The following is a 19,208-nucleotide window of genomic DNA, read 5'->3' as shown; positions in this document are numbered from 1 at the left end:
AACAGTCATTTTGTTTAATTGTGGGTTTTCCTGAACAAGAAATATTAAAATAGTTTATCATGATTTTGTTACAGGAATTTCCCTGGAAAATATCTTATAATTTAGAACTAGATACATTCAGAGATGACTAAGGAAGCATGATTCATAGAAAATGTGAAAATCAAAGCCTGCTCTTTTTTAAATAAAGGAGATTAATAAGTGGTAAGCTACTTCAGAAAACCAGCCTCCATTGAACTAAAGCTAATTTTCTAGAAGCACATCCATTCTTTATTATGTGATTTTTTTTTTAGTTTATTGCAGAGCCCGGGAGGTGACATGAACGTGTTTATTTTTCTAATACGCGAGCGTTTTATTGGTATCTCGTGCGCTCGATTTCTCTGTATCTCGCGTGCGCGTTTTATTCGTATCTCGTGCGAGCGAAATAGTCTATACGTATATATGTAAAACGCTCATGCGAGATACAGAGATGTCGCGCGCACGAGATTCGAAAAAAATGCGCGCGCGAGATTCTAAAACGCACGTTTGTATTAAAAAAAAAACACGTTCATGTCACCTCCCGGGCTCCAAAGTTTATTATTGGATTTGTTATTGTTTTTTTATTCATACCTTACCGTTTCGGAGAAGCACCTGCGACTTTTTGTTATTTCGGAAGATGTCAGTGCCACGGTGCCATGTTGTTTTAAGCGCATTTTTGACACTTCTGTAACCATCCGTCTTCCTTTAGCGCAGACGCCTGAACTGCGCAGTAGCGACGCTCGCGAACACCCGTACGTGACGTGGAATGTTTACCGTGTCCGGAAGTGCTGTGGCTTTATGGCTAGGCAGGACGTTTTATCTTTAAATTGCTCATTGTAGCTCGTGTCGTGTTCTGATACTCCTAAAACTAAAATAACTTACTCAAAAACGACACAACGCAATTATTTGACTTACAGCTTAGATTGATAGTGTGTCATTTTGAGAAATTTCTGGATAAAAGCGAATTTGACCGGCATGCCAGATGGCTAGCTAGCCACCGAAGCTAGCTATCAAAGCTAGCTAGAGCTGCCAGCTGACTGAATGCTTTTTATCTGTATGTAGTTTATTTTAAATGTTAAATTAGCTTGGACGGAAGACTAAGGTTAATCAGAAGACAGCTGGCCACAACAAAGACCAGTAAATGGGTTGTGATTCATCTTCAGCGTTGAGGTGACAGCGGTGTTTTTGGGTGATGTGGACATAAATACTAAAACTGGTCGAGTTTAAAGATTGAAAATGGAGGAGAAATACAGCAGCAACGTCCTGTCTGGAGGAAAACTGGGCATGGTGGAAGTGCCCAATTCTAGGTTTGTGTTGTTTTGCTGAACTTCAGTATTAACCGAGTATTTATGAGTTTTTTTCTGTTAGTAATCAAGTCAAATCTCTATCTGTGTAAACAGGTCCAAATGTCATAACTCGATCAATGGGTCCAAAACAACAGTTTTCGCAAAATATGCAGCTTATCTATGCATAAGAAATCAATTTAAAGTCCAATCACGACCCAAATCGCTGTTATTGTTATATATTACAACAACTAAATTATTTTAAAAAACACTGACAAGCTTTTAGTCAAAATCAAACTGTATCTGGTTCTGTACATTGACAGCAGAATTAAAGATCTAGGCACCCAATGTTGGGTACCTTACTGTTTTTATGTAAACTTAACACAAAAAGTAAGGAAATTCGTGTTTTTGTAGACATTTTCTCTGTTGTATCAATGCTTCTTGGCATAAATGTTATACCGTTGGAAAGCCTGTTTATTACCCTCTCAATTGGTGCCACATTTGTAAGGAAGGGATAAGCAGCAGAGCTGAGTATGTGGGTTGCACTCATTAAAAATTTGTGGAGAAGACATAGAGAGTGCTATGCTGATTGCTTCACCGACCGAGTAACATCTTTTAGTGGAGGCTGTGTGATGGTGTGGGGCGGCATCTCCCTCACTGGAAAAACGAGGCTTGTCATCATTGGAGGCAATCTCAATGCAGAGAGATATCGAGATGAGATTCTGCAACCAGAGGCAGTCGCACATCTCCACAGTCTGGGACTGAGCTCTATCCTCCAAGATGACAACACTCGCCCCCACAGAGCGGGGTTTATCGGAGACTACCTCCAGAATTTGGGAGAGGAGAGGATGGAATGGCCTGCCAGCAGTCCTGACCTCAACCCCACTGAACACTTGTAGGATCAGCTTGGTCGTGCTGTTTGTGCCAGAGTGACCAACACAACCACGTTGGCTGACTAACAAATGCTGATCAAAGAATGGGATGCCATCCCACAGCAGTGTGTGACCAGGCTGGTGACCAGCATGAGGAGGAGTTGCCCAGCGGTTGTGGCTGTGTATGGTTCTTCCACACGCTACTGAGGCTCCTGTTTGTTAAATGAGTAGAACTGTTAAATTGCCAATATGTCTTGTTTCTTCAAACTTCAATCATCCAATTCACCAAACACCAAACAAGAATCAATGGCAGAATCAGCTGTTTGGCATTGGAAGTTTGGAAAATTTTTAAAGGGCGCAACCCACATACTCAGCTCTGTTGTTCATCCCACAAATGCATGCTCCTTACAAATGTGGCATCATTTAAAAGGCTAATAACCATGCTTTCCAATGGTATAACATTTATGCCAAGAAGCATTTTTACAACAAAGAAAAAATCTACCAAACACAAATTTCCTTACTTTTTTTGCTAGGTTTATTAAACATTGCAGGAAATCTCCTGCGCACTGTTTGAATTACACAAAGACATTAGCAACCTTTTAGCACCAGTCATTGCTGATGTGTTTATGTAATACTGACAGTGTGTGCAGGAGTTCACCTTCAATATTTGATGGTTTCATTTCTGCCCTGCACATATTTACATTGAAATAGACTTTGGCACTTTTTGATAGAACTGTTAAAATGACTTGGATGGTATTGTTTGAAAGCATGTGGTGTTCAAAAGTCACAACGCACAGATGCATCAGTTTTACAGTGGTATCAGCCAATCCCTGCGCTGTTTACAAACATTGGCCATGTGCGATATTTTATGTTGCCTAAACCGACATCAGTTATTAATGTGCATCTGTTTTGTTTAATCAGTTTTGTGAGAGAAAATGTTGGCCTTGAGTTTTACACCAAAAGAAGTAATGTAAAAACATCAGCATCAGTATTACTATCAGCTGAATTGTTATTTTAACATCAGTATTGATATCGGCCCTTATTTTTCAATTAGTTCATCTCTATCCAAAGGTATCACCTTAGTGAAAATTCTGACAATATTGTAAAAAAAAAAAAAAAAAACAACTCACATTTGTGAAGCCTCATAAAATGTATGACTTAATATTATAATAACAATGAACCTTGTGATCGTTGAAATGCAAAGTTTGGATATGCACGATATGATTGGCTTGATATCTATACTGGCAGATATGAAAATACCACACACTCAAGGGGTCCCATCTGAGCCCTGAACATTTTCAATGACACTTGGTGTTTTTTTTATAACAAAAAGTGTGTGTAATAGTATCGTTATTGGCTAAAATTTGTGTGGAAATCCATATATCAGATATCAGCAAAAATCTAATATCCTGCATTCGTAGAAAAATTGTTAATTCTGGTAAAATGATTCATTGGCTGACTGTGCTCATTCATATTATTGTTATTGTGGAAAGGCTTTAACATAACAGTTATGTGTCCAGTACTAAACCCTGCTTCTTTGTCTTCTTCTTAGGTTAACCAGGTATATAGTTTTACTGATTATCACGAAGATCCTGAAGGCTCTGGGAATATTTGAATCTTATGACATCCTCAAAGTTGTTCACATAGTGCATTTCATCTTCATACTAAAATTAGGGTAAGTAACACGCAGTTTTCTTTGTCTTCATTTAACTGATTTTTATAACTTTGTGTTATGATCATTGTTACCATGGATTTTTGGTGTTTTTGTTGGTGACAACATGATGGCTTTGATCCTTGTCTTTTCACAGGAGTGCTGTTATTCTGCTTTTCTTTCAAAAGCCTTTCTCCTCAGGAAAACCCATCTCAAAAAGACAGGTTTGTTGTTTTTTTTCCTCCTCATTTTGTGTCTGATTATGGTTTTAAAAAAACATATAACGATCTTATTTTCATCTTAAAATGTCACTTTTTTTCAAAATAAAAGTTATGTAAGATAATTTCCCACCAGTATATCATGTTGTAGGAGAAATATTTTTCAACTTGACCTGCTCAGAAGTTAAAGAGTTTGAAAGATTGCATCACCAAACATGTAAAGCCTCATTGTAAACTTGCTACAGTTAGTAATTCATGTTAATTTCAACTGTTTTTCTTTGCAGTGGATAAAGTTACTAAAGCATGCTGTTTTCAGCTGCATCATCTCTCTCCTGGGCTTCTTTGGTCTGACTCTCTGTGGCCCTCTGAGGTAAAAAGTCATTCAATTTGTTTCTTATACAATATTTTATACAAAAAGCCCTATTAAGGTTTAACGTTATATATTAGAGTGAACTCACTGAGTCTCACATTATAAAAAGAATATGATTACATTTCTGGCTTGTGTCTTTACAGGACATTGTTACTCTTTGAGCACAGTGATGTGGTGGTCATTGCTCTCCTTGGTGTTCTTTTCACCAGCTCAGGAGGGGGGCCATCCAAGGTATGATGTCACATAATTTCACCTCAGTAGATGTTATGGTTTTACTCTTGCAATTCTCACACAGTCCATCTGTGCCATCCTCTACCTGCATCATGCACTCTGGAGCACGTTGTCCCCTCTCGAGTCAGTTTTTCACAACATGTGCCGCAATTTGTCTCTAGCACATCCAAGAAGCAGCATTTCACTGGGCTTCACTGGAGGTACACACAGTCTATTTTTAGCAGAGCAGATCGTACCAAACAGGAAGTCAGCCTGAAATTTTGAACATACAACACAGTGCATGAACTCACTGTTTACTTCGAATCTAAGTTACAGTACAACAGAAAGGTGCATAATTAAACATTTAACACACTTAAACCAGAGAAAATACATTCTATGAAATTACTTACCGTATTTACCAATGGTAAAAGCAGAAAAATCATGGGATGATATCGACATGACCAGCAAATCAAAGCAAAATAACGTGTTGTTTACCTATTGTTTTCCAACTTAATCCATGGTAGTTATGTGATTTAAAAAAAAATCTGTGTGAGCTTGAAGTGTTTCAGTTATCTTTTGATCTCACATCTCCACCTGCTCTGTATTGTGCTTAAAATGGATCTAGTGGGCAAGGGCCCCGTCAGCATGAGCATGTTTACATGAATATTACATGTACACTAGGCCCAGTTTCCCCATACTGTGAGGAGCATGATTGCCCCCTTAAAAGAGGTTCTCCTTTTGGTACGAGCGTGTAACATGCATCTCTTTTGGTTTGTTTGTGCAGACAAGAGGAGCTGCTTTATTCATCATAGCTGTGATCTGCCTCCTCCTCTTTGACAACGATGATCTCATGGCAAAGATGGCAGAACACCGTATCCTTTAGTTCATTATGAAGGGCAGCAGTTACAGCTGTTCTTGTTGTTATTTTCTGTTCTGTTTGTATTGTATATGTCTTAACTTGTCTTCTAACCAGCTGAGGGACACCACGACAGCGCTCTCACTCATTTCCTCTACACCGCCATCGCATTTTTGGGAGTAGCAGATCACAAAGTAAGCAAAGCCCACTCTGTAAATTTTATGTTTAGCACTGCTTCCAGAGGGCCAGATGAGCGTAATGTTTGTTTTCTGAATTTCCTCCATCAGGGTGGTGTAGTGCTGCTGGTGGTCTCCCTGTGCCTGAAGGTGGGCTTTCACACAGCCTCCAGGAAACTGTCAGTGGAAATTGGTGGTGCAAAACGCCTCTATGCCTTAGACAATCTGGTTTCTGCCATGGTGCTGCTGCCCTGGGTTATAGTGCTCTCTGCAACCACAGAAGTAAGTGCTAATGAGAAAAACCTAGACATGAATGATGTTTATAGTAAAGTTTTATCTTTTAGAGAATTAAAAAAGTGAATTGTTTTCTTACTTATAAAACAATCGAACCAAGCATGCTTTTTACAAGAAGTCACTAATGTGGGTAGGGGGAAAGAGAGCGAGTAGTTTTATCTTGTATAGAGAGAAAGGGAACATTTCTAAGGGGAATTAGTTCAAGATCTTACATCCTTACTGCAGAGATACAGGGGTAAAACCTCTGTTTGTTCATCTTCACTTTAACTCCTTCTCAGCTTTCCTTTCTTCTCCTTATCTTCTCTAGGACTTAAACAATGCCTGTAAACACGTGTGCTTTTTTATGCCTCCTCACGGCCCGTCTTTCTGCCTCTTTCTCACCACCAGAGTAAAGTAGATTCATGGTCGTCACTCATCTTACCGTTTGGGATGATCATCTTCTCTGTCATGATCCTGGAGTTTTATGTTGAGGCCATTTGCAGCGCAAAGATGGAGGCACCAAGGTGTGCCCGCTACGGCGCCATCTCCCTCTTCTTGAGTGCGCTCTTGCTGGCAAACTTCTGGACCCACCCACTGACAGACCAGCTGCGCTCCATGAGCAAACCGCCGCAACAGATCAGCACGGAGCATGTCCTGTCGGGAGGAGTGATTGTTAGCGCCATCTTCTTCATCATGGGTAAGTTAACAGAAGTAGGATGAAGCAATGGTATCACAGGTCTCAGTTTAGATTGAAAACATAAATCAATCAGGATCATTGTAACCTATCTAAGATTATTCCACTACTTGGGATTAAGTATGTCTTAGTCATTCTTGGTGTATTTGATTGTTCTCCAGCACCATTTAAGTATTTCTAGACAAATACATGTGCATTGAAAAATTTTCCATTAAACAAAAACCTTCACAACTTCTTTTTGTTTTCTGATCATATTCTTAAGCTAAATCTGTATACATTTTTCTAGTTTTACATCTAAAGCATTTTTAATTTGGCCGATAAGAAACTCTGCATGCACTCTGTTTAACGGTATGTGAATTTATCCTCCCTCTCTCACTACAGCGTCCAGCATCCTGGCTTCCCCGTCTAAAAAAGGTCAGAAGGGCACCTTGGTGGGTTATTCCCCTGAAGGGACGCCTCTGTACAACTTCATGGGTGACGCCCTGCAGCACACGTCACAATCGCTCCCACGTTTCATCAAGGACTCCCTGAAACAGATCCTGGAGGAATATGACTCCAGACAGATCTTCTACTTCCTGTGTCTTAACCTGGTATGTATGATGACTGAAGGCAGGTGAATGATGAAGGACAGCATCTAAAAATAGTGATTATGTTCACACATGTTTTTGGGAATAAGATACAAACATAAAAGACCCAGGTTATTTTCTTGTATTAAAATGGAGCAAAATTTAACTTAATTGGGCTCTTAATTACTATTGTTATAAAGGTATTGATATTACAAATAAATGAGTTAATGCTGTAATGTTTTTCCCCAAAAAGTGCTTATATTCTGCCAGAAAATCAAAATAAAATAGGAAATGGAAAGAGGTATAAGGTACTTATATCATGGAAACATTAAAGTCACAGTAGCAACCCCTGGATCTTCAGTATTGTTTTGAGGTGTTAAGGGGTTTAGTGAGCCAAAGAGAAATTCATAGTCTGTGATTGTACACATGTTGCAAATATTTGTCCTTTAAAAATGGCATTTATGATGTAATTGGACATGAAAGTAAACAAGCAATTTGACTGTTTACTATGAGAAAAAAACTAAAATTTCTTAAAAGAATTGTGAATAGTGAAGGCATCTGCCACTTTTACATAAACATCAGCATTATGTTCAGGATCATAACATTCTTATTAAATTGCCAAAATATTTTTGTCTGCATTAGTGTGTTAATTGCAATGTGAAAAGGTAATCTGTGCTGTTCAGTTATTGTAGGTAGGCTGTTGTTAAGCTGCCTGAGTAGCTCAGCAGCTGGAAGCTCTTATCCTTCCTGCTCTCACAAAATGATGAGAATAAAGGACACCACTTCTCCTTTGAATGCTTCAGCTCAGTCTGACTAAATCAATCAATGTTTAATTGTTTTGCACTGACAAATCTTATCTCTAGACACATTACAAAATAAGCAGCTCTAGATCATCATCTTTGTCAGCTAATCCAAAGTAATCTACTTTGATATCAAACATTTCCCTTTTTACTTTTTTTCATTTACTGTCCGTCCCATTGCAAATTATTTTTTCCTTGATTAAGCCTGACCATGAGTTCATTCTTTCTTACAAAATAAAAGAAGCTTTATATCCCTTCAGGAAGTCAAGTCCTCTTAACTACCTGAACAACTACAAAGTAAAAGCGTAGCAAAGAACTATTTGTAAAGAAAATATCCTTGTTTTATTGTTAACCTTAACTAAGCCACTTAGAGGAAGCAACTAAAACTGAACTCCTAAAAAGTGTAAATCCTGCCGCATTAACTGGGGATCACTGAACTTCAGTGAGCCATTTTGTACATGCACTCCTGTATTCATTCAAAACAAGGATAGTGAAACCCTCTTCTACCTCTTAGTCATTCCAGCGTTAATATAGTCAAGATCATCAGATACACATAAAGACACTGCTTCATACTGTCAAATTAACTTGATAATAAATTTATTTTAAACATGGTGATCAGTTGCAATGACCTAAAGAAATTCTGAAGTTTATTATGATTAAATAATACAACCATTTGACTGACCTAATTTTAAGTTGCTTTTGTGGTCTTTATTTCTTTGCTTACATTGCTTTGAGACATAGATGTTACTTCATGTTAACCCCTGGCTGATAGAAGATCATTCAAATAAGTTTTGTTTGCAGAAAGAATTTATTAAATAAACATTTTTAGGATTTATGTGTACCGTTCTATTGTACTTGTTTTGGTTCACTGTATATATTTCATGTTTGTTTTAGGCGTTCACATTTGTGGAGCTGTTTTATGGTGTTTGGACCAACAGTCTGGGTCTGATCTCTGACGGCTTCCACATGCTGTTTGACTGCTCGGCTTTAGTCCTCGGCCTGTTCGCTGCTCTCATGACTCGCTGGAAAGCCACCAGGATCTTCTCCTATGGGTAGGATACATGAAGAAACATATGAAAGGGGTTTGGTGGGAGATGTTGAAATAGTTAAAAGCTTTCAGGGTTCAGCCAGATATTTGAACTCAGTCTCTTGGGTTTTATTTTTTCCCACAGGTATGGTCGTGTTGAAATCCTCTCTGGATTCATTAACGGCCTCTTTCTGATGGTCATCGCTTTCTTTGTTTTTGTTGAATCTGTAACTCGTGTGTTGGATCCTCCAAACATCGACACTGATATGCTGACTGTGAGTTTTCTTTATCTTCTATTGAATATCACGGCTTGTTGCAGTATCTGCTTTCACTCCAACCAATAGATATTCATCTTTTAAAATAACTGGTACAGCTTTGTGATTTACTATCAAGTATATCTACACGAGTACTCTGATATTTCTATTCTGCATAAAACAGTAGAACTTAGCCCTTCTCTTGTAACTAAGCAAAGCATGACTCTCAAATGTTTGTTTATCTTCGAATTTGTCTGAATTTTTGTTGTTTTTGTCTTCTGTAGCCGGTGTCCGTCGGAGGTTTACTGGTCAACCTGGTGGGTATCTGCGCTTTCAGTCACGCCCATTCCCACGGAGGCAAAAGCTGCTCCTCACATGACCACGGTCACTCCCACCATGGACACTCCCACAGCGAGCACAGCCATGGAGGTCACGGACACTCTCACGGAGGACACGGACACGGCAGTCATGGGCACGGTGGACACGGACATTCCCACGGCTCTGGAGGCGGAGGCATGAACGCTAACATGAGAGGTTTGTGCTTCTGCTGATCAAACACTTTTTCTAAAGAATGTGTCTGTCAGATTTAACCTTTATACGTTATCTTCCTCCAGGTGTTTTCCTCCACGTCCTCGCTGACACTCTGGGCAGTGTCGGCGTCATCATCTCCACTATCCTGATCCGTCAGTTTGGCTGGTTGATAGCTGACCCCATCTGCTCGCTCTTCATAGCCACACTCATTTTTCTCAGCGTCATCCCTCTGCTGAAGGATGCATGTGAGGTTCTTCTTCTGCGAACTCCCCCAGAAAATGAGAAGGACCTGAACAGTGCCCTGGAAAAGGTGAGATTACTCACATTATGGTAACTGTTATAGGTTTTTCATGACGGATAAAGCTACAGGGACATTATTTTATTTTTAATCACTGTATTTTGTGATATCTTTTCCACCTGTCATGGTCTGTGACTTATTTACTGGTGCCACTTTTAGTTGGATTTTACAGCAATTAAAATAATAATTTTAAGGTGGTTTAACCCTTCAAGAAAGTATATAAACCTATAGATTTGCCTAGCTGATATTTGTAACATTTTTGTTTAGGCTTTTTATTGTTATTTCTTGTTTATGTACAAAAAAAAAATCATATTTTCTTTCAGATTGAGAAGATTGAAGGAGTTTTGTCGTACAGAGATCCCCACTTCTGGAGACATTCAGCCAACATGATCGCAGGGACCATCCACCTTCAGCTCATGTCAGATGTGGTGGAGCAGAGGATCATACAGCAGGTAATCTTCTTTTAAAGATTCTGCACACATGGTAATGACATCCCAGCTTTATTTGACATTAGTATTAGTATCTTCTGAAATTTTTCTGCAGCAGAAACTATTTACTGCTATGTAGTTAAAAATCACATTATACAAGAAGCGGGTCGGACTACACACTGCCAGTGAGTTCTGGACGTGTTGCATTCAAGGCCTTTCAAAGACCCTTCTTTCACTGAGCCTTTCACCGAGGGATTTTTTGTTGCAACACTGAACCAGAAGTCTGAATCACATTAGGATGGATGATAAAATGCAGTTTTGTTGTTTCTGTTTATTGCCCGATCACAACGGCTGTGTTCCACTACTTTTTGCGTAATAGACTCTGGACTGTGTGTAGTTTATTTGAATTAATAACAGTGGGCTCCAGAAAGAAGAACTAAAGCATTTTAAAACTGTGCATTACCATGGTTGCTTCAGGAGTGGTGCAGACTTCAGGTGAGGCCATCATGCTGTGCTATCATGTGTTGTTGAAGTATGAGCGCCTCTAAATAGTGTGTCTTTTCAGAACATTTTTTTGACAAATGAGACTTGCAGTTCTGTCGTCACTTTTCGACGATCTTCAAACACGTGTAGTGCTGCTGCTGCTGGAAATGGACACACACTTTTCTTACTTCATAGCACCAGCTAACAGCAGATTTACTGATACTGGATCCTGTAGGATGAACTCTTGTGCAGACTGTGATCACATTTTTGAATTTGTGTTATTGTTGTTTCCTATGCTGTAATTAATCCTCCTGTATTTTTAGGTGACAGCCATTTTGAAGGATGCAGGAGTAAATAATCTGTCGGTACAGGTGGAGAAGGAGGCGTACTTCCAGCACATGTCTGGACTGAGCACAGGGTTTCATGAAGTTCTGGCGATGACTCAGCAGATGGAGTCGATGAAATACCTGAAAGACGGGACGTGTATCATGTGAAACCATGTGTGAGACCAAATAAAACTCAACATTCAGACTGTTTTTCAGTAAAATGTACAGTATATGTGTGGATGTGGTTCTAATAAATCTGAATATATTGCTTTTATCCCTGCCCAACTGTACTTTGTGTGCTCTAAGTTTTTGTTATATACAGAAGATAATACAGGGTTCCTTGGCATAAGTAATTCCTGAAAGATCATATAACATTTCTAAACTACATTCATTCCTTTAAGATGGTGTAAATTTCATCAAACAAAAGAAAAACAGGCACAGTGTGGATCAACTTTCTGGTTTTATTTGAGCAAATGGCATTAATCTAATGCATATAAAGTGGAAGAAACACAACACGCCCTCTGCTGCTACTGTGCCGAGAGAAATGCTGCCTGTGACACACTGATATGTGTTGCTCCATGAAAACAGAACTATATGATACGTTTTCCTTTTTTTTTTTTTTTTTTTTTTTTACCCAAATCCCTACCCTCCCTCCATGTAGGAGTCTGTAATGTGCAAAAATACAGGGTTCATGCATCCTACACAGCTGATCTCATCCTTTTTTACTCGATCTCATTGGAGGTTCCCACAGAGGTCTTGATATCCATTACTGCAGGGGAATGAGGAAGAACAATCAGGGAGCTGCAGCAGTCTGTGAGATATTTTCATATTTCATATTAAAGAAATTAAAACAGTTTACCTGGGCAAGGTCCACCTTCTAAGATAATGTCATCAATGGCGATGTCGCTCCTTACTGATGAACCTCTGGTGGCTTCAAACACAATCTGAAGATGTGATAGAAGAAGAGAAATATATTTAAAAAGGTTAAAATATCTTTTTGCTGATCAAGTTAGTGGTGGACTGTGACAATGAGGCTCTTATCAGCCAGATGATCACCATGTATCTAATGGAAACTGTCAGAGGACTGATGCTTCACAAAGCTTGGTACCTGTAAACAATTTCTTCAGTGGCAACCCCACTACCCGTCTGGGTGGTCCTCTAGGCCATACCTATTCACCACATCCACCACTTACTGTGCCCTAAAGATGTCGACTGTAATTTTTTCAAAATATTATTTTCCCATGCCCCTGTTAATGTGCAAGGACATCCAGAGCATGACTGGTGTCAATCATTCATTTGGAGAAGCACTACACCCACTTCAAAACAACCTATACACTCCTTACACTTGGAGTTCAAAGTGTGATTGTTTTTTATGGTTGTCTTTTAGGGGTCAACCGATATTGGCTTTTCAGGGCTGATACTGATTATTAGTAGTTCATGAAACCGATAACCAATGTTTAGAACTGATATGCATTTATAATAACATTACAAAACAAACTTAATGTGGCAAAAGTAAAATTGTATGATCAAAAAGGGGGGGAAAGACAATTTATTCCTTGCTCTATCAGAATGAGAAATGGCCCTAAGCAACACAGCAGAAGCAGGAAAATAGGAAGTAATGCCATATGATCACTGTGTCAGTGGTACCCAGGCTTGAGTGTTGATTATCACTAATGTGACATTGACTTTGTTGAGACGGTGGAGATGGTATACTTTCAGTTCATTACTTTCTATAAGCAAAATAAAATGCCAATACGGATAATCAGCCAAATGCCAGATATCAGCATCAATAATCTATCAAGCGCATAACTGGTTGATCTTGGTTGAAGCTTCCATAATTGCCTGGTAATTTTCTAGTAATAAGTGGTAATGATCTAGTAATTTCTTGAAAATAAGGTGGTAATTATGTGAAAAGTTGGCATTTCACCAAGTAATAACTTATAGGTTATATGGTAATTTTAAGTATTTATCCATTAATAATCTATTAATTATCAAATAAATTCTTGTCTTGTTCGCAATTCCTAGTAATGAGGTCACATTTTACCCTAACCCTCTAACCTCCCCAAAATTACTTGAAAATTACTCAGGAAAGACTTACTTTAATTCAGTGGGTTAAAAGAAAGAAATAATCTGGGGAGTATCAAGCAATTTATATAGAAAAAATATATTATTTCTAAGAAATTTCCAGGTAAAATGCCACCTAGTTACCAGAGAAATGCCAAATATCGCAAGGAAGTGCCGTATAATAAATACATTATTACTAGGTAAAAACCTCCTTAATATTACCATATTTCAGAATTAGTACTGCAAAATGCCAAGTTATTACTAAGTTATTCTTACCATCTTATTTTGAGAAATTACTGATAAAGTGCTACCAAAATGTTCTTATGAACAATTTTTCAAGAAACCTTTTGAAGATCTTGGTGAATGAAGCGTGTTTGTATTTTTTAGATGAGATAAGAATATGTCACTTCAGTGGATCCTGACATAGGATCATTCAGGCAATGTTTCATTTGGCCTCCAGCTATTGTGAAGCCACAATTGACACGTGTCCTGGGAATTTTATGGATCAGGGCAATATGAAAGTATGTAAAGACTCAGAATAATAGAAAAAAGGTTCTGATAAAAATACAGTGGAAAAAATGCTTAAACTAACAACATTAGTCAACAACTTCTGGGTACCTGATTAAAAAAGATATGTTATGATTTTGCAGATCTTTTTCTCTCTCTCTTCCTTGCATAGAAATGTCCCTTTAAACAGTGTTGTTCAAATTCTGTGTATTTCTATCACAGAAAATATTAGATCATCATACTAGGAGTCCAAATTATTAAACTAAACCAAAAATACCACTACTGTCCTGAATGTTACCAAAAATATTTATGCATTGATTTTTTTCTGCTAGCTGTAAATATCAAACTTAAGGAGGTTGCGATTCAGCTGTAATATTACCTGATGCTGGCAGTCACACTGGTACTCCACAGTTGCTCTCAGCCAGGCGACGCTCTGCTCACCATTCCTTTGCCACAGCAGCTGGTCGGCTCCGTCCTTGCTGAGGCGAATGTTGAGCTGTCCCGTGCCGGAGCCATACATGTGGTAGAAGAAACGCAGACACTGAGGCCCCCTGGAGCCCCTCAGATTGGAGGACAGCAGCCGGACGCTTTGACCAGGAAGTAAGGGCGACGCCTCCAGGTGAATGTAGTGTCCTGCCAATCAAACGTCCTGGAGTTTTAGTCAGCTATTTAAAAAGGAATTTAACCTTTTATGTCCATGTATTGTATTGTATTCATTAAAAGGTTTAGGCATATTATTGAACTTTGATGTTTCTGACAATGGAAGGAGATTTGAAGCAGATTCCTAACCCAGTCCTGTGGTGTGGTCTCCTCTGGGTCCAGTGTATGAGGTTGGGGTTGGCCCTCTCCTCCACTCCCAGTCAGCATCATCGCTCTGTTTGTCCTGGGTATAACCGCACAGACTTTTTTCAAAGTCACAGTGTCCTGGGATGGGTGAGGACAAGTACCCTGCAACAGAGAAAAAATACTAAATGTAAGATAACTAGTGCTGGCAAAATGTAGATTGATCAAAGAAAAAAATGCAATGAAAAGATGAATCACACTCTGACATCATCTGGCCTAGAACATTTTCTGAAGACCCCAGTGCTCGTTGACATGCTAAATCAGTTCATTCTTTGGCCCATGCTGGAAAAAAATACCTTCTACACATGCCAATATCTTTTCTGTTTATTGTGATGTTTGTTTCCTCAGGACACACAGAACCCCAGAAATCCAGTCTTGGCTTAAGACATCCAGTCACTATTTTACATTAGAGCTCCGTGTTCTCCTTAGATTGCATGATATTTTCATGATTACAAAAAACATAATGTATGTTTTTACCTGCCGTTAGCTCACAGTCTCCAAGGCTGACACTGATATCGTCTAAAGCCACAGAACCGCAATCCCAGAAGCTCCTGCAGGTGCTGACAAAGACCACCTAAGAGAGAGAGAGAGCAGAGAGTCTTTATCATCAGCTTTAAAAAAAACTCAGAGGAAATCTCCCTGCCTTACAGACACTGGTCACTGACAGATCAGAGCTGAATAAAACCAAAACCTCACTCTTTGTTGTGGCTGTGTTTCACTTTCCTGCTCTGCTGTTTATGCCAGACACTGAAGGAAATGATCAATGAAATACTAAGCGTTTTAAAGTGGATCAGTGTGTGAAGTCTGGAACAAGAGGATGGTGTGGGGGAAAGGCCTTAGACAAATTTCCAGATCAGTTCAATCTTAAAACACAGAACACATTATGTCATCTGTTGCTTTAGTTAATAAATCAGTTTAGCATGTTGGTGCCTATTTCTGTCCTCTATTGTTTTATTCCTTCCTGCTTTTATTCCTCATCTACTGACAAATCCCTTTGTTTACTTTGATTTGTTTCTCTGTTTGTGAAGAGAGACCTGGCAAAGCTTGGCTGTTTACTCTTTGTGAATCTGCATCTTGATGTTGTCATCTCTGAAAACTATATTCCCTTAAAGATGATAAAATGACTAGATTTTTTCCTTTTTCAGGCTCATACCACTGAGGTGAGAAAGAGAAGGGTCACAGAATCTTCCGTACAGTTTACTACAGAACTGAGACTCATTGGATGAATGATGTTCCTCCAGGGATAAGAGAAGTGACAGCCTCTACATTGTAGATGGACGCCATACTGAAAAGAAAATCTTGCCTGAAAGTCATTCAACAGTAACTGCAGACTTCATTGGAACCAAAGAAAATTCACATCTGTTCCTGGAGGTATACAAACCCTTTAACCTTATTTCTTCAATGGTGCAGGTTACCCCAGTAACATTGACCTTTGACCTCTAAAATCAAATCAACTCATCCTTGAGTTTGAGAGGATATTGGACCCAAGTTTGAGGAAAATCCTTCAAAGCATTCTTGAGCTATTTCAGGAGTGAGCCAGACAGATGGACATGTATATTGACAATCCAAAACATTATTGCTCCAGTCCTGGTTGTTGATTACACAAAGCCATAAAAAGGTAACAACTAAAGTATATAACTTCAGCAGGTTAAACAAATCAGCAGTAGTATTAAAAGTGTAACTTTACAAGATGCTCAGTGTTTCTCATTTTAGCAAAGACAGCTGGATGATCTTCTGACCGTGCAAAACAGCATAACAGTAGCTCAAAATTGCAAGTGATCTTGTAATATGACTGTCTTGTAATGTTTAAGGCAATTTTGCTTCAGACAGTAGCTCTCAGATGCCCCCCTTGCAGACCACTACAGTGAGATGCCACCTCAGTCAAAACTGAAATACACACTGAAACTTTCAAAATAAAATTAAATACAGTAAACAGTCTATGAAAACACATAGCTAAGGCTAAAGCTAATGATGCTACATTAGCTAAGTTAGATTCTGCTTGTTAAAACTTTAGCTTCATTAGCTTCAGCTCAAGCTAATGTAGCTACATTGGCTAACGTAGTAACTTTAACTGCAGTGACCCAAGCTATGTCATCTGTATTTAAACTAACAAAGCTGAAGTGAGCCAGCGTTCATCTTAAATGGGTCTACACAATGTAACCAGGGACTAGACATCAGGCCGTTTTTCTCTATCTTTTTTTCTGTCTTTAATGTTTGCAATGTGATTATTTTATGAATGGCTCTGCCAGACTTTGTTTAGGAATAAAGTTAATTTTTTTTTTTTTTTTTTTTTTTTTTTAACTTTTAAACGTATCGACAAATTATGTCCCTTTACCTTCTAACAGAGGCGGCTGCTTCTGCAGCCTGCCCTGACCCCTCTGATAATATTACAACTTTATTTCTGAAATAACTTTTTTTTTTGTAATGTGGCTTTAATACTCATTCTTTTGTTTTTATTCAAGTTTTGCTAAGGTTTTATAAAACAGAAAATGTTAGTGCTGCCTAGCGAAATGTTAGCATGTTAATGAAGCAGTGCTAATGATTAGCCGTGCTTAATTAGCCCTGATCAAGTACTTTAAAATAGTTTTTCCATTTCATATGTTTATGACTCTAAAAGCAATATTGAACATTTCTGTGTCAATATGGATTTTTTAAATTTAATTTAGGCTCACATCATTGTTAGGATTTGCTGTAGCTTCACTATTGAGCTTTTTAGTTTATCATTTCAAGAGTGGCTGTCAGAGACCTGAAATGTCTCTGTTGTTATCAGAATTGGCAGCATGCTAGAGACAAAAGTTTAGACCTGATTCCTCACACAATACAGAGAGAGTACACAGCTGCTACGCTAACAAGGTATACTTAGACACGGACCACTGTAAACATTTTACCTGCCATCGACAGCCCGTTGAAATTGAATATTCAGTATATTAGCATGCTGATATTAGCTTTTAGCTCATCAGCAAGCAGGCTTTTGCTTTGCAGAGCTGCTTTACCCTTCCTTATTTATTTTTACTTTGTTTTTAATTTTTCCCTCCTCTATTATTTCTTTCTTCTTGTCATCCTTATTGAACTTTTTAGTACATTTTTTTTTACCCATCGTGTTATCGTACATTATCATCTCCTCTTTCCTCTTCATGTTCATGTGTTTATTTTAAAATGAGCTCCACTGCAATTTAATCTCTCTTCATTCATGGGCTCATCATGTTGTTTATTTCTTCCTTCCTCAGTTCATTAATCATTTGGCTCCCTCCTCACACCCTTTTATCCCCTCTTTTATCTCCTCCAGATCCTCTGATTCTCTATTTTTACACTGACTGAATGTCGTATTTCCATTTCCTTTCCTCTGACCTTGGCGGGCTTCGACGTCTGAAATGTGACATCTGCCCCAATCCAGATTCCTCTGGATTTCTCTCCTTGTGTCCAGATCTTCTCCTGGCTGCCGTTCGGCTGCTGCTGCAGATAAACAGCGAGAGCTCGGTCCGTCTGGTTGAAACCTTCCGTTGCCAGAGTTATTCCTGGTTGGTGAGTCAGCAAAATAGATCAAGGCAGAGGATTTACACATACAGTCACGAACGACACAAATATCAGGACAGATTCTGAGTGCCACTCACCCCGCAGAGAGAAGTAAAATCTCAGGCAGAACTTCGTGTTCCCGGGGAGAGTTGGACTGATCAGACGATTAACATAACCGGAGCGTGGGTTCAGTCGAGAGTGAGCCAACAAGAAAGATCCTGGAAGGAGAAAGCAGCCATCATCATTATCATCTTGGAAAGATCTCTCTGCAACACAGCCTGATTGCTTTGAATTTACCCACCATAACTCACACCTAATTCTAATGTCAACAGAAATGGCTCTTTGACAGCTTGTTCATAAAACTGAGACAGTGAAAATTCTCTCTTAGACTTTCAGAAGCCTTTGGCACAGCCTGTCGTTATATCCTTAATTCAAAATTACTAAAATATGGCCTTTATGAAGTCTCTTGAAAATACACATAAATCACTAACATGTACATATTTTCAACTTGCAGGGTGTTGAAACTTTTTTTCATAATACAGCTGGCTTCTGCTTGTGTAAGAATTTGCTGAACAGGAATAAATGAGTCAAAGAACCAAACAATAAGCTACAACAGCCTGCTGTGCACCTTGTTGTCTGTAAGGAACTCTCAGTTTGTGTTGGGAAGTAACTCTTTGGCTAACCTTGCAAAGCCGATGGGTTAGCTAGATTCCATGTTTGTCATCAGGTACAGTGCGGTGAAAAAGTATTTGCCCCCTTTCTGATTCCTGAGTTTTTTGCATATTCATCGCACTTAAATGTTTTGGATCATCAAACCAATTTTTATATTTCACAAAGACAAACCCAAGTAAATAGAAAATGCAGTGTCTGAATAATTATTCAATTTTTTAAGGGGGTTAAAAAAATCTTTTTCATGGCATTGTAGATCCATCTTGCAAAGCTGCAAGTTG

At 38.7% G+C, this 19,208-nt stretch overlaps 2 protein-coding genes across 3 annotated transcripts in view; one reads left to right on the top strand and one right to left on the bottom strand.

Annotated features, from left to right (window-relative positions):
* Positions 1–773: 773 nt before the first annotated feature.
* On the top strand, positions 774–12,030 carry slc30a5 (solute carrier family 30 member 5). Its single transcript, XM_041810453.1, has 16 exons — positions 774–1,322; positions 3,723–3,845; positions 3,979–4,045; positions 4,324–4,409; positions 4,553–4,640; positions 5,404–5,491; positions 5,593–5,669; positions 5,763–5,933; positions 6,333–6,621; positions 7,000–7,208; positions 8,879–9,036; positions 9,157–9,286; positions 9,550–9,799; positions 9,880–10,106; positions 10,418–10,546; positions 11,329–12,030. Exons 1-16 carry the CDS (start codon positions 1,252–1,254, stop codon positions 11,497–11,499), a joined length of 2,334 nt encoding a protein of 777 aa, XP_041666387.1. The 5' UTR covers positions 774–1,251; the 3' UTR covers positions 11,500–12,030.
* LOC121524893 (MAM domain-containing protein 2-like) overlaps positions 11,948–19,208 on the bottom strand; it is a 36,819-nt gene continuing 29,558 nt past the window's right edge. For both annotated transcript variants that reach the window (XM_041810456.1, XM_041810455.1), the window contains 7 exons: positions 18,357–18,476; positions 18,094–18,260; positions 15,223–15,319; positions 14,692–14,850; positions 14,282–14,535; positions 12,191–12,275; positions 11,948–12,100 (listed from right to left, as the gene is read on the bottom strand). In XM_041810456.1, coding sequence (XP_041666390.1) covers positions 12,054–12,100; positions 12,191–12,275; positions 14,282–14,535; positions 14,692–14,850; positions 15,223–15,319; positions 18,094–18,260; positions 18,357–18,476 — 929 coding nt within the window. In that variant the 3' untranslated portion in view covers positions 11,948–12,053. The remainder of the gene's footprint in view (positions 12,101–12,190; positions 12,276–14,281; positions 14,536–14,691; positions 14,851–15,222; positions 15,320–18,093; positions 18,261–18,356; positions 18,477–19,208) is intronic.

Source organism: Cheilinus undulatus, linkage group 17, assembly GCF_018320785.1.
Source record: "Cheilinus undulatus linkage group 17, ASM1832078v1, whole genome shotgun sequence".
Taxonomy (NCBI): Eukaryota; Metazoa; Chordata; class Actinopteri; order Labriformes; family Labridae; genus Cheilinus; species Cheilinus undulatus.
The sequence above is the reverse complement of the archived record's forward strand: the minus strand, read 5'-3'. Positions and strand labels throughout refer to the sequence as shown.

Coding starts and splice junctions, on each gene's coding strand:
- slc30a5 (XM_041810453.1), top strand. CDS start 1,252: ATGGAGGAGAAATACAGCAGCAACGTCCTGTCTGGAGGAAAACTGGGC. Junction 4,046..4,323: donor AACCCATCTCAAAAAGACAG/GTTTGTTGTTTT, acceptor TTTTCTTTGCAG/TGGATAAAGTTACTAAAGCA. Junction 9,287..9,549: donor TCGACACTGATATGCTGACT/GTGAGTTTTCTT, acceptor TGTCTTCTGTAG/CCGGTGTCCGTCGGAGGTTT.